The following is a 15,741-nucleotide window of genomic DNA, read 5'->3' as shown; positions in this document are numbered from 1 at the left end:
GCTCCCTAGCATCCAATCACACCCACTACACCAACACCACAAAAAAAACAAAAGTACATAGCATACCACAATACTGTGTCACTCGCATAGCAAATGAATGGTGCAGGTCTGGCGAGTGACCTGAAAGTCGTGACTGGGTTAGTGTGTGTAACTGTGTGTGAGTATTTTCATGTGTGTATATTAGTGTGAGCGTCTGAATATATTGGCGTGTGTGAGTATGTTAGTTTGTGTATGTTCTTGTGAGTGTCTGGCTATAGTAGTGTGTATCGGTATTTTTGTGAGTGCCTGTTAGTGTTTGGGTATGTTAATGTGCAGACCAACATTCAAAACGGCCGCCGTGCGTTCAAAGTTCAAAACAGCCACTGAGCGGCTGCGAGCAGGATTAAAAGTGGCCGTCGTGCAGCAGTCAGGCTGCCTCCGCCTAATGAAATTAAGGCGGAAGGCGTGAACGCACCACACCGCCCAATGGCTGCGCCTCAGCACTTCGCCCCACGCCGGCCGCTTTAACTTCATGAACGCCGGTCTCCACGCGCTGCCCCCACCGGACACCAGGGAGTCAGAAGTACTGGTAAGTCGGGGGGGAGTGTTATACGGGGGGCATAAGGCTCTTCTGGAGGCAGAGTGCCCCATGATATGCCTTTTCACCCCCTTTATGCCACTCTGCCTCCAGAAATGCCTTTTAACCGCCTATATGCGACTCTGTTCCATGATATGCCTTTTTTTAAGGTATTTCTGGAGGCAGAGTGGCATATAAGGGGTTAAAAGGCATATCATGGGGCAGAGTGGCATATAGGAGGGTATAAGGCATTTCTGGGGGCAGATGTGCATAACTGGGGGGGCAGGTTGGCAAATAAAAGGAAATAAAAACAAAATAGTATTTTTCTCAATCCGAGCTCTTATTAAATATGAAAAAATAGTTTACATTCATATTTACTGGTAAAACTTTTTCCCTATAGGGTCATCTTATATTCAGGCTTTTTCTTTTTTCCTAAATTAATATTCAGATTTTGGGGGGTCGTCTTATAATCAAATACGGTATTTGGGTATCTGTGTGGCAGAGCCTGTCCTGGTGTGTGTGTATTTGGGTGTCGGTGTGGTAGAGCCTGTCCTGCTGTGTGTGTGTGTCGGTGTGTGGCAGAGCCTTTCCTGGTATTTGTCGGGATGTGTCGGTGTGGCAGAGCCTGTCCTGGTGTGTGTGAGTGTTTTTGTGTCGGTGTGGTAGAGCCTGTCCTGGTGTGTGTGTGTGTGTGTGTGTGTCTGGGTGTCGATGTGGCAGAGCCTTTCCTGGTGTGTGTGTGTTTTTGTGTCGGTGTGGTAGAGCCTGTCCTGGTGTGTGTGTCTGGGTGTCAGTGTGGCAGAGCCTTTCCTGGTATTTGTTTGGATGTGTCGGTGTGGCAGAGCCTTTCCTGGTATTTGTTTGGATGTGTCGGTGTGGCAGAGCCTGTCCTGGTGTGTGTGTGTGTGACTCGGGTATGTATAAGGGGTGCGTGGGGGTCCAAGAGCTCCACTGCGAGATAAACTATATGGGTTTGGTCTCAAAATGTTTCCAGGGCTGCTTTTATTCCCAGTCCGGCCCTGTTAATGTGTGTGTCTGGATGTGTATGTGTTAGTATGAGAGTCTGTGTGTCTGGTTATTTTTGTGAGAGCCTGTGCATGTTATTGTTTGGCTATATGTTAACACAAGTGTCTGGATGGTTGGGTTAGTGTGTGTATGGTAATGCTGAGAGCCTGATTGTGCTAGTGTGTATGGTCCTCAGTGCCTTGTATTGTGGAGACAGATATCGGCGCTGTATATTGCTCTGAGCTTATGGTGCCCCTTATGTAAATGAAAGCAATAGAAAGGCCATAGCCCGCAGCTCGACACTTTCTTCGCACCCCCATAGACGGTACATTCCCCGAGCCCGTCCGCTCCGCTGACAGCTAACGGCGCAATCTATTTAGCCCCGCCCCTTTCCCATGTCTCCTCCCCTTCGCGAAGGGCCGTAGCAGGAAGTATTTGGCTGCTGTGTGTGAGCTGCGGCTGTCGGGTCAGGGAGAGAGAGCGCCTTTTTTGCGCGGCTCTAAACCCGGGGATCGGGTCTTCTTCCTCTGCCATGTCCCAGGAGGGCATTCCAGCCGCGCCGAAAAGGAACTCTGAGGAGAAACCCATCAGGTACCCTCACCCCACAGAGGATGAGTGCCCACTCACGGCTGCTGTCACTAGGATGCATGACACTTCACTTCTCAGGGTACAGGGGGTGGCATTATCTGGAAATTGGCACCGACCATCATGCTAGTGATTATTCGGCAGCACAGTGTTTTTGTTATCGGATATATCTGTATTAAGTATAACCTACTGCCGATCTGTTCATAATGTGCAATATTTGGCAGGTAGTGCAGGTTTGTTATCATAAGACTTTTTCTGGGATGTTACTTGTTTTGAATTGTGTTGTTTTTATGTGACGTAGATTTGCAAGGTGACGTAAGCCTGAAGCATTGTACTCTTATGTAACCCAAAACCCGTGCGATGCATAACAAGCTAGAGATACACAGTCAAGCTTTAAACTGCTTTGGTTTGCATGAAACTTTGATGGTTAGCCACAATATTCTGGTGCTCTGAAAAAGTGTTCCTATCACCATAGCAACCGAAGGAACGTGCCTGCTGATTGGACCATTTTATTGAGTGCTATGGTGATAGGACCGCATTTTCGGTTTCTTTTGCCTATTAAAGGAAATGGTAAATCGGTGGGTTACTGGTAAAGGGAGGGAAATTATTATTAACCATTTCGTTTTAAGTGGATTGTAATGATGTATTTTAGTAGAGCAGCAATACAATTTCTTCAGGTAGGAGTATTTTAAGTAGAGGTTTAAAAGGAATACAAAGTAATGGTTTCTGAAGAGTTTTTTTTAATTTTAAATGCGCATTTTATTTAATGGTATACTTTCTGCCGTGTTTGGAGGCTGTGGGCCTGCTTTGTACGTTACAAGCTACATCCGTAATAGAATACAAAAAATGCCATTCCGTTAACTTATATATATTTATTTTTGTTAAGTGAGAAAAAATGCTTCCCTCTTACCATGGCGGAAAATCCCCATTAACATTTTGGACTCTAGCATGATACGTATTGGCTCGATAATAGGCTGCACCCTAAAAGTTAGGTGCTTTTTTAAAGAAAAATGTAGATTTTTTTGAAAAAAAAATACACATTAGTGGAATAGTAAAACTGTTTTCCAACCAACACACTGTATTTTAACATTTTTGGTATCTATTATGCACTTAATCAACATATGTTACATACAAACAGAAAACCAATAGCCATTTTAATGCACCTTACTTATAGATGTGCTACTCTGCCCCCTCCCCAGATATGCTGCCACTCTGCCCCCTCCAGAAATGGACCCTCCCCCCCACTAGACTTACTAATACAGACTCCCAGGTGTCTAGCGGGGCCGGCGGAGAACATCTGCGCCATACGCGTTTAAGTTACTAGTAAAAGGATGCATTTGCAGACATCCCACCCAAGTTGCTCCATTTAGTGCCCCCTCGGTTTACGAAACATGCAAAATGCTTAACACATGTTCACGCTTACTAATCTCCTATTTTGCCTATCATACCTTCTTCACCATACCCTGCATCACATAAACACTTGTGCAATATGGTGGGTATAATCTTCCCAACAGGTTTACAACCTACTACATCTAGATCCAATATACAACAAGAGGCAGGATAGAGGAACTATCAGAGATGCCATAGATATTAAACAATCCAAAGACTCAGCAATTGGCTAATTTATTGTCTTATGTGCTGTCATGTCATCTTGGAGGCACTTTGAGCCCAGGGACCCTGTCAAACTTACCCAGGCTATGGAAACTAGGTCTGACTATGAGACTAAGATCCAGATCCCCCGCAGTGACGCAGGGGACCTGGATCCTCCTGTCTCCCCCCTCACCCCCCACCTTACCAGTACTTCTGAGTCCCCGGTGCTTGGTCCGGGCAGCGTGTAGAGCTCTACGCGAGTCACGCAGACAGCTTCCGCTGCAGCCGGGAGGAGGCGCGGTTAGCGGCGGGGGTTGTCTGCGTCCATCGCACAGACCTTCCCCGGCTTTCAGAGATCAGAGTTCCCGTGTAGAACTCTACACGCTGCCTGGACTACACACTGTGGACTCAAAAGCTCCGGTAAGTTTGGAGGAGGGAGGGGGAGAGAGTGTTAAATGAGGGGCATAAGGCATTTCTGGAGGCAGAGTTATCTGTGAAATGCCTTTTAACCCCCTTAGTGCCACTCTGCCTCCAGAAATGCCTTTTAACCCTCTATACACCACTCTGCATTCTGAAATGCCTTAATTCCCTATATGCCACTCTCCCCCATAATATGCCTTTTTACCCCCTAATAAGGCAATTCTGGAGGCAGAGTGGCACATAGGGGGTCAAAAGGCATATCATGGGGCACAGTGGCATTTAGAGGGTTAAAAGGCATATCATGGGGCACAGTGGCATATGGGGGTATAAGGCATTTCTGGGGCAGATGTGCATAACTGGGGGGGCAGGTTGAAAAAATACAATTGAGAACAATTTTTCTCAATCATAGCTTTTATTAAAAAAAAATTGTTCACATAGTTTACATGAATTAACATTTACTGGTAACTTTTTTTTTTTTCTATAGGGTCGTCTTATATTCAGGCTTTTTCCTTTTCTTTTTCATAAATTAATATTCAGATTTTGGGGGTCGTCTTATAATCGAGCAAATACGGTATCATGTCTTCCTCCAAGTATCCTCCCTTTTTTTTGGCTGCTGTTTCATTCCTTTTTCATTCGTTGATGCCACTCAACCCTTCATCCCTTTCTCCCACAACCCCTCCAGAGTGACATTGTTTGTTTGTTTCTTCTTCACACTCACCCAAAAGGACGCACCAAACAGGACAATAATAATTCTTACGCGTGGGATTGATTTCTTTGTTTTGACAAATCTCATAATGACTTCTGTAAAATAGAAACCATTGTCCTCCAACTTAATACTTAAATGTAGGGCTTGTATTTTTCTTCTAAGAGGATTTAATAGATGGGGTAAATCTGAGGATTAACTTTTCTTTAAGCCCACTTTGGTTTTGACTTATAATGGGTTCATTTATTTTTATAGATAGTATAATGTTTTAATGAAGTGGTTGCTACTTTCCTTTTGCATTATCTGTTTGTTATGAGGGAACCTGTAGGTTACTCCTTATAATGGTATGTGATGGTCTTTAAATTATAAATAACAACGATCACACTGGTTTTCTCTACTTTCCTTCCCTGCGCAGCTCAAACAAACCAATTTCAGGTAATCCATGCAAGACTCCAATCCAGCTGCTGCACGAATATGGAATGAAGTGTGGCAAACCCCCAATTTATACCTTTGAAAAAGCAGAGGGTCAAGCACATCACCCCAGTTTCACGTTCAAGGTCTCTATCGGGGATATATCCTCCACTGGTATGTAAAATAACATGGGCTACTATAGATATATATATGCTATACTATAGATGTCAGTATTTGTTATTAATACTGTAATTGATGAACGCATATAATCCAATAACCTACTAATTGGATACTCTTGAACAACTCTGTTGGTATATCTTTTGTTCACCCCTCAGTGATGCAGCTCCCAGAGATTCTCAATTAACATTACCCAATTAATAAGTTGACACGTAGATGACATTGTATAGTGCTGCCCTAAAACACACATTTATGCCATGCTCATTTTCTTTTAGGGGAAGGGCAAAGCAAGAAAATCGCAAAACATAAAGCTGCAGAGTCTGCATTGAATATACTGAGAGGAGACAAAAGCGTGCTGTAAGTGATGACCCAGTACAAGCACTGTTCTCTATGGCAAAAAATATCATCTCAAAGTGAAAAAAAAATCCTCCTTCATTCTAAGGAAATCAACATTACCTTATCTACTTTTACTTGTGATAACCCTGCATGCATTTCATATCTAGAAAAACATTCAAATGCTCTCTATTCCACAATTTATTTGCCTCTGAAAGCTCCTTTCTTTCAGCCTTAAGGGATGCCCATTAGTTGTCTGGAAGGTACGATTTATAAAGAGATCCCCCAAAAGATCTCTTTATTGAACTTGAACATACTTGTAAAGGTCTATCATATCACCATAGAAGACTTTTCTCCAGAGAAAACAATTTCAATATGGACAGTTTTTCTTAATAGCTGGATTTTTCCATTCCTTTAATCATTCTCTGAACCCTTTCTATTTCCAGTATGTCCTTTTTTCATACTGGTGCCCAAAATTGCACTGACGAAGAAGCATTTTTAAAGGTATAATACACTACACTTCAAGGTCAGTTTTAGCTGGTTCTTATTTCTGATACCCACGAGACATCGAGTGTAGTGTCTCATTTCTCTGAGCACTCAAGTGTGCCCGGGTCTAAGAATGTGTTGACTTCATTTTGTAATTGTGGAAATGGTTCCAAATTATGTTCCCTGAAGTCAGTTGGTATTTTAGACAGATCCTGTATGGGTAATAAGAGAATCCTGTGAAATTTTAACCACAAAAAAGTGTAACAGCGTGCTATAGTCCTCAAACCTAAAAAACAGCCCATCTGGTTACACAGTTTCTTCCTAATGTGGATATTAAGCTGGAACTGAAACTCAATTATCTGGTATGACAAACTGTGGTGTGTATAGGTTCTGTACGAGATTGTATCTAGTTTACAGCATACACTGCATACAAAAACCGTTTGTGTTTACATTGTGATTTTGTTTCCGTCTGTACAATAAAGGTTGCCTACGACTGACCACATAATTCAGGATGCCTGTAAACAACCCAATCAACTTCAAGGCAATCCGATTGGTGCATTACAGGTAGGTGTGTGTGTGTGTGTGTATGTATATGTATGTGATATATATACCGTATTTGCTCGATTATAAGACAAGGTTTTTTCCAGAGCAAATGCGTATAATCGGGGTCGTCTCCTAATCAGACCTCAAATAGGTCTGACTAAGATCCAGATCCCCCGCAGCGCTGCAGAGGACCTGGATCCTCCTGTTTTACCCTTCTCTCTGACAGCCGGAGGGTTTATGCGCGATGGACACGGACAACCCCCGCTGCTAACCGCAGCTCCTTCCGGCTGCAGCGGAAGTTGCCTACGCGGATCGCGTAGGCATCTACCTGCTGCCCCGACTACATGCCAGCAGGCAGTTGGGGGGGGTTAAATAGGGGGCATAAGGCATTTCTGGAGGCAGAGTGGCACATAGGGGGTCAAAAGGCATATCATGGGGCACAGTGGCATATAGAGGGTTAAAAGGCATATCATGGGGCACAGTGGCATATAGGGGGTATAAGGCATTTCTGGGGCAGAGCGGTAAGCCTGGGGGCAGATGTGCATAACTGGGGGGCAGGGGGGCAAACAAAGTATTTTTCTCAATCATAGCTTTTACTGAAAAAAAAAAATTGTTTAAATGAATTAACATTTACGGGTAAAACTTTTTTCCTATATGGTCATCTTATATTCAGGCTTTTTCTTTTTTGTAATAAATTAATATTCAGATTTTGGGGGGTCGTCTTATAATCTGGCAAATACGGTGTGTGTATGTGTATATGTATGTATGTATGTATGTATATATATAATATGTGTGTGTGTGTTTATTTTTCTGGTATATAGATATATAAACATTCTACTATACTGAGATGCTAAACCCCTCATTTCATTGACATTGACACCTTTGCCTGACTAGTGTCTAGGCTGTATGGCTACAGCACAGACAGTGTGCATATACTTCTGAATTACTTGGCTGCAGACTCACCGCCTCCCATTATTCATTCATTTATTGTTAATTATTTCTGCCGCATCTCCGATTTTCTACAAAAACATTTGCCGATTTCTTTTTTGTCTCTTTTTCCTAGTTAGCACCAAAAACAATTTAATTTGCCACCCAACTCAAGTCAACCTCTGTTAGACTTCCCTTTGTCCTGCAAAATAACACTATGCTACCAGTTTATCCTGAAAATCACAGTATAAACCTGAACTTACTCATTTACCTTGAATACTGACCTAAAGCAGAACTATATTTATTTCCCTTCGTATTAGGAGATTGCAGTGCAGAAGGGATGGAGACTTCCTGAGTATTGTGTTGCGCAGGAATCGGAATCTACTCCCAAAAATGAGTTTACTATAAGCTGCAAAGTGGAAAACTTGGTAGAGACTGGTAGGTATTGCTGAACTAGGATTATATTTAATTTAGTGACAGATTTGTATACATTTTTTCCTACAGTGCTTGACTAATAAATTGCTCAGTCATTCATTTTTAACCATTTAGTTTACTGAGCCGCTTCCTCTTTTGCCTTTTGAACACTTTTGTTTACCTCTAGTGTCTGCAAGTGGTGGAGATAATGCTTGTACTGTACCTACAGAAGAAACTCTTATACACAGACCCCAGTGCACGATGTTATCCACATGTGATAGTGGATAGGCTTGAAACATAACTTTAGATTAATGCAACTATGTGTATTGATCTCAAATCATCCCAGTATCCGGAACCTTTTAGCGGTTAATATTGAACGCAGTCTCATTTTATGGCTTTTTAGATTGAGTTCATATTTCTATCTCTACAGGTTCTGGTATATCCAAAAAGGTGGCAAAGAGGATTGCTGCTGAGAAAATACTTTCCAAATTGAAATCCATTCCTCCTGAGGATATTAGTTCCTTGGTAAGTATACACTATAAGGCCCTATTATTGTTCATGTTCATACATATTTTGTGCATTAGTATTTTTGAGTCACTATATTATTTGATTTATAGTCTGTTACTGAAGATAACCATGGATGTATTAGTGTGTGTGGGGTTGCAAGAGTTAAATCTTGGCTATGCCTCTTATAGTGTCCCAAGGAGACTCTGTTGCTGTTTGCTGCTGCATTAATGTAATAATGTGAAGCTGTGTATCCCACCAAGAGACGGCCAAAACATGGTTAAAGGGGTTAAGAAGACACTCTTTATTGTTGATGCACATAAGCTTTTATGTGGCACACATCAAAGGGGAATTATAAAACCGAGATTTAAAGATTCATATTGGCATACAAACAACACAACAAATGATCATTGTTTAGGGGGCTTCCTGGGACACTGGAGTGTCCCTTTAACCCCTTCATGACAATGGCTAATTTTATTTTTGTACCCTTCGTGACAATGGCTGATCTAACATTCCTGCGGTGCTCAGTGTTTATCTGTAATTTTCTTCTTTCCCGTTTACTGAACGCACACATGTTGGGTTTTTTTTAGGACAAGAAGGGCTTTCTTGATATGTCGTTATTTTGATTGATTCTAATTTACTATATAAAAAAAAGTATTAAATATGGAACAATTGAGAAAAAAATAATTTTTTCTGACTTTTACTTGAAAAATCTTTTACTCATCTATAAAAGCTAATGAAAAAACCTGCTAAATAGATTCTTTTGTTTGTCCTGAGTTTAGAAATACCAATGTTTATTTTTTATTATTTTTTTGCTCTTTTCTGCACGTTATGGGGCAATAAGTACAGGTAGTGTTTTGCTATTTCAAAACCATTTTCTCCAGATCTGGTAATCCTTCCCCCGTTTGCTATTTCGGGTATATTTGAAGCTGGCCAATGCAATTTACCCCATCAAACCATATGTTTTTGAAGACTAGACACCCCAGGGTATTTCAAATGCTAGTATTTTAACTTTTTCCATGCACTAACTCTTCCACCAGTCTTTCACACACATTTTACTTCATGTATGAATTAACAGGTCCTGGCATATGTCACTGTCACACAACACCCCTATTTTGGTGCAAAAGGGCCGCATTTGGGGCATGTGCATTTTTCAAAGTTGAACTTTTGGTGAGCCACTGCCCATGCCCTATTTGGTAAATCTTTGAGCCGGGCCAATTCAGTGTGTCCTATGAAACCATATATTTTTGAAGACTAGACACCCCAGTATATTTCAAATGCTGGTATTTTAACTCTTCCCCTACCATCAACCTTTGTCAAAGTTTGCAGTAGTATTTTTTTTGTGTGTATTTTTCCCACACATGTTGTGTTTAGCTATGAATTTATAGGTCCTGGTATATGTCGCTCTATGTGTTCAACAACATCTCCTGAGGTCTACATGCATGGGTTTGTCTGGGGGCTAAAAAGCCACATTTGGGACGTGTGCATTTTTCAAATTGGAAATTAGACATTTGGTCATCCTTCTCCTTGTGTTAATTGGGACATTGTTGAATCCTGCCAATTCAATTTACCCCATCAAATCATTCATGGACATTTAACATGCCAGTGAGAAAATAAAGCGCAAATTTTAGGACTTACTCATAAAAATATCTTTATATATATTTTTTGGGGGGGGGCTTTTATTAAAACATTTTTTTGGAACTGGAAGGTTCCCCTGATGGTGACATCAGTGGGAAATTATTTTTACGTTACCATTTTTTTACATTTATTTTAATAATTACATTGTAATTAGAAAGCTGGGCTCCATTGACTTGCATGATTGAATGCAGTACCTGTATACAACCTGCCAGTGCAGTCTCTCCAGACCCTCGTGAGAACTCATTTCAACTTTTTTTTGTTTACAGGACGCGCCATCCTGGGGTGAGTGTAGCGGAATGCCTCGCTATCAAGGCATTTCAGCCACACCATTGAAATTAAACTCTCTTAAAACCGGCGTCCGCCGCCATACAGTGTACGGCGGATATTGATGGCCCAGACATGGCCCCTGATGCTGACATTGAGGCATTACTGCAACACCGTTTGGGTGCAGAAAGTAAACGTAGATCACTTTCTGCACCAATTTGAAGTCATGACGGTCCTGGCACGTCAGTTGTCGTTAACAGTTTGTTTTCATGTGACGTGTCCGGACCATCAATTGTCAACAAGGGGTTAACATTTACTGTTTGCGCCTGCCTGATGCCAATTCCTGGGACACCTGTACCTAACTGGCCATGTGCACTCCCATCACACTCATGACAGGGGTAAAAAAATAAATTAAAACAACTATGAAAGTTAACTAATGTGATATTGATTTTGAGTCATTGGGCAGCATGCCTTTCTGTTTGGTTTATAATAAATAATCTCAATTTTAGGAAAAGGTAATTGGAAACAATCTTGAATGCACTTGGGAAAGCCTGAAAAAATCTTCTGGAGATAAAATAAACTTGTTGAAAAGAAGCCCATTAAGCATTCCCAACACTGATTATGTGAAGGTGCTTGGTGAGATTGCAGATGAGCAGGGATTTCATATTTCCTATTTAGATATAGGTGAGTAGTTGTTCTTGGGGTATTTTATTAAATTCAATATTTTTTACAGGAATAGCTCTACTTCCAACCCAAGCCTGGTTTTAGGTTTTACGTTACTAACTTTGAAGACTGACCTAAATAAATATCTCCCAGTTTTTTATTGTCCACCAGTCATTGCTTTTACAATTGTTGACATCAGTATTGAGTGGAAACCCTACAGTGGTTATAGACTTTAACCAACACAATATATCTTTAGGGTTTATTACAGTACATTAGTGATTCCATAGGGCTTGCTCCCCAGTTTTATTTTCAGGACTGGTCTACGGCGCCATGACTTTTTCTGGGGTAGCATTGTAAGATACATGTTTGACTGTAACACAGTTATCTGCTCTGTGAGAATAGGGTCAAGCCTGTATCAGTTAGCAAGCTAAAGCCTCAGAGGAGGACTGAGACAAAAACAAGTTGCATTACAGGGTGGATTTGTATTGAAAAGCTGCAGGTGGGGGAAACCAAGAGCTTCTTTTTTCCTCTGCTGACCCTTCCCCTTCACATCCCTATGAAGGCATCTCTTCATTTCTTTTAACAATATGTATTAATAGAAATATTTAAAATGATTGTACCATGCCTGATAAGTGTCTTTTGTTATCATTGGCATATTCTTGAAAAATACTTTTAGGATCATAATTCCTGTGTTATTGATTTATGTGTATTGGTATGTATGGTACATATTTTCTTTTCCATGTCACTTGTAATCTTTTCAGAGGAGCTGAGCGTCAATGGCCAGTACCAGTGTCTTGCAGAACTGTCCACGAATCCTGTCACAGTGTGCCATGGAACGGGAATTTCATGCGGCAATGCCCACAACGATGCTGCCCACAATGCACTGCAGTATTTAAAAATCATGGCAGGAAGAAAGTGAAATGACAGGAATCTATGGAAGGCAGAACATGTTCCTACAAAAACTACTACACTGCCTACAAAAATAAAACTTGTTTTAAACTCAACTAGATTGTGACTGGTTGTATGTTTGCAGCACACTAAAGTATATATATTTGCTTGTTATATATTACACAACCTTTTCATTTTCTGTAAAATCAATTTATCCTAAATATTATTATAGGGAATATGTTTGTAAAGCTATCCTTGGCATGGAAAGAATAAGGTCTCTATTTTGTAATTTTGTTTACTTTTTGTTTTGTGTGTAGAAAGATGACATTTTATGATATATATATATATATATATATATATATATATATATATATAATTTAAAAAAAAGTTGCTGAATGTAACTACTGATTAAGGATAGAGCTGTTGTGGTGCTCATGTTTAGCTGTAATTTTCTTCTTTCTCATTTAGTGTACCCACACAAGTTTTATTATTTTTCAGCACAAGGGCTTTTTAGATACCGTTATTTTGATCATACTCTCAAATTTACTATAAAAAAAAATTATAAAATATGGTTACAAAAATACTTTCTGACTTTCATTTGAAAAATCTTTTATTTATCTACAAAAGCTAATGGAAAACAAACTGCTAAATAGACTTTGATATCTGTCCTGGGTTTAGAAAGACTCAATGTTTTTTTTTGTGTTTTTAATTTTTAAAGTTATTTTTTTTTTAATGAGCGCCGCCATCTTACAAGAGACCTCATTCTGAGCAGTCAGTGTCACTGGATGCCTCGCTATTGCAGCACTGTTTAAGCTTAGGAGGTGAACGTTCATCACCTTTTTAAGCTTCGTCTGTTTTTTTGTTGAACTAGTCTCCAACATATCTTTACACTTATCACTAATTATAGATTTTACTTGCTATGACGGTAATAATAGCGTCATCATAGCATATTTATGCTGAGAATTATATAAAACCAACTATCTAAGATATGAGCTGTGGATAGAATAAGACCTTGCAAAATTGCTCCTGATATTGTTCTGCTAATGCACAAAGTAATGTATTGTGGTGCAAGTAAATGATGAGCATGTGGCCTTACGGCAGACTTTTATAGCACCCGGACGCTCAGTAAATATTGGGATCTTCCACATGAGTGGCAATAAAAAGGTACGTGGAAGGCTGATGGTCAGTACTGTTCAGATGTCAAAGGAATACTGCATCACCACAAAGTGATGATTTGAGAGATTTTGAGTTTGAGAGATTTCTGTTTACGTTATAGTGTGATTAATACATGTAAAATAACGGATCACTGTTTTGGGTTCATTTGGATCTTACATCTTGCTTCTTGTGGACCAGTTAGCTTAGTTCATGAGTCTTTATGAGCTTTTCATGTGACCTTTACAAGAGAACAGAATGTTTGGGTGCTTATGTCGGGCAGCAGTTCAAGGAATGTTGCGGTCCATGCTAGTATCTTTATGACTGGTATAATCCTGCTACGCAGTATTTACTAAATATAGTTATTTATTATTTGATACCGCTGCAGCTGCTCACTTATAGCACTTGGTGAATGCTTGGGAGTCAGACATTGTTAATGTGCCAAGGCGTGCATAATCCTCGCTTAAAGGTGAACCAGTCCTGATAATGTGAATAGAAAATTAAACACAGCCAGGTCAAACTTTGTATTCTACACACTTGTTTGTTGTGATATCATAGTAGAATTAGAGGGCTAAACTAGCATCCTGACATCACTGCATAATTATAAAATAAATATGCATCATGTAAATGCTATTGATAGAAATGTTCTACAAGTCAAAATTCAGCTGCCTGGACTGTCTATAACAGTCATAATAAAAGAAAATATATCTTGTCCCTAAATATACAGGGGACATAATTAGCAGCCTCATTATGCATTAATATATAAAAAAGTAATACCATAACATCCAACATTTCTAATGGCCAAAGAGGGACAGTTTCATTTAAGTATGGTTAATGGCATGGCTTCACTTAAACACTTTTTTATGTGATTTTGTCACCTATTGATAACTATGTAATTGAGTAAACCATTTAGAAACAGAAAACTTTTCAAGCCCATTGTTTGCTAGGGCCAACACACATTTAAATGTAAGAACTAACTTAATGTGTGTTATCTAGAGTGTTCACTGTGTTATCCCATTGCACAGCACTGTGGAATATGTTAGCGAATATGTTGCAGGGGAAAGTATGTGAACCCTTAGGAATTACCTGTATTTCTGCAAATATCAGTCATTTTCATGTCTTTTATTGGACACACATGTAAACATTCACAGTGCAGACTAGAACAAGTATGTAAACCCTTTGGTTAAATGACTGGTTGACCTTCCTTTGGCAGCAATAAACCCAACAAATGTTACCTGTAGTTGTGGGTGAGATGTGCACAATGGTCAGGCATACTTTTGGACCATTACTCTTTACAAAACTATTTTCAGTTCAGAAATATTCTTGGAACGCCTGATGTGAATCGCTCTCTTAAGGTCAAGCCATGGCATCTCTATCAGGTTTAAGTGAGGACTGTGCAAGAAGGGATTTTTTTCTTCTGTTTAGACTATTATGTGGTTAACTTACTCTTGTGTTTTGTGTCTAGTCCTGTTGCGTTACCTAACTTCAGGTAGCAAAATGTATTGATATAGTTTTTTCATCGATTATGGCAAGCTGCCTTTGACTTTTTATTTAGGACAGGTTGTTGTTACATGGAGCTCAATTTCAGTTATTTCATGTAACCAGTTAACAGTTGTTGAAAAGTTGATTCAATGTGTTGGTTACTCACAGTCTATACTTTCAGTTGTTTAATCAAATTATTAGGGTTGCTTCTGATTCACTGTATTTTCCAGGGGGTGCTTTAGTAATAAGACACAAATACCTAGGAGATGAGATGACCAATGGGATAAATACATTGGTTGTTAGGATTGTATCAGATTTTATGACAGCCGAGAGAGACAACATTAGTTTTGTATTCAAGCCACTCTTTTTGGGAAATCGGTAGAAGCCTGAGGTCAACAGAACCCCTGAGATTTTTACTTTTTCTTTTCATCATCTTTGCACCTCTCTATTGAAAGTTGGTGTTTATATAACTTTTATATAAATTTAGTTTTAGAGGTATCTGAGGCAGGATTTTTTTCAATTACAGATATATCTGGTATTGCAATGGTTAACCATAGCCTTTTTCTCCTTTTGTATGTAACCTCTTGCATCCTGGCCCAAATTGTTTCCTGGGGAGTTTGCATTTGCTAATAGTTAATAAGCAGCACCAAAGTTTATTGGACTCACGAATGCTTAACAGGTGTTTGAATCTGAACCACGGTTTCAGGAAACATTACGAAAATGCTAATCACAGCTTGTTTAAGTTTGTGTGACCCCCAACAAAAGTAATATCTTCTAATCAACTGGCAAATATCCCAGAAAATGTGTGAGAGGGAGAGATTGACTCAGTTACACCCTAAACAAATCATTCAGAAATTTCAGAGGTTTGCCAATTATTTTACTTTGTTGAGGGCCGTCCTTTTTATAGGAGATTCATGCGAATGCATGAAATTGCCAAAATTCATGAATCCGAAAGCAACGGTCTAGTACATGATCTGGCTCATAAACTAAGTCAGACTGG

General features: G+C 39.8%; 1 protein-coding gene across 1 annotated transcript; it reads left to right on the top strand.

Moving 5' to 3' along the window:
• Positions 1-2,093: 2,093 nt before the first annotated feature.
• Positions 2,094-12,138, top strand: LOC149285998 (interferon-inducible double-stranded RNA-dependent protein kinase activator A homolog B-like). Its single transcript, XM_089494717.1, has 8 exons — positions 2,094-2,152; positions 5,275-5,444; positions 5,723-5,804; positions 6,749-6,830; positions 8,057-8,174; positions 8,581-8,675; positions 11,066-11,240; positions 11,981-12,138. The coding sequence occupies exons 1-8, from the start codon at positions 2,094-2,096 to the stop codon at positions 12,136-12,138; spliced, it is 939 nt and encodes a 312-aa protein (XP_089350843.1).
• The last annotated feature ends 3,603 nt before the right edge of the window (positions 12,139-15,741 follow it).

The sequence above is a fragment of the Sceloporus occidentalis genome, unplaced genomic scaffold, assembly GCF_023333645.1.
Source record: "Sceloporus occidentalis isolate IW3139 unplaced genomic scaffold, rSceOcc1.0.p SCAF_74, whole genome shotgun sequence".
Taxonomy (NCBI): domain Eukaryota; kingdom Metazoa; phylum Chordata; class Lepidosauria; order Squamata; family Phrynosomatidae; genus Sceloporus; species Sceloporus occidentalis.
Note: the sequence above shows the minus strand (reverse complement) of the source record. Positions and strands in the feature narration are given on the sequence as shown.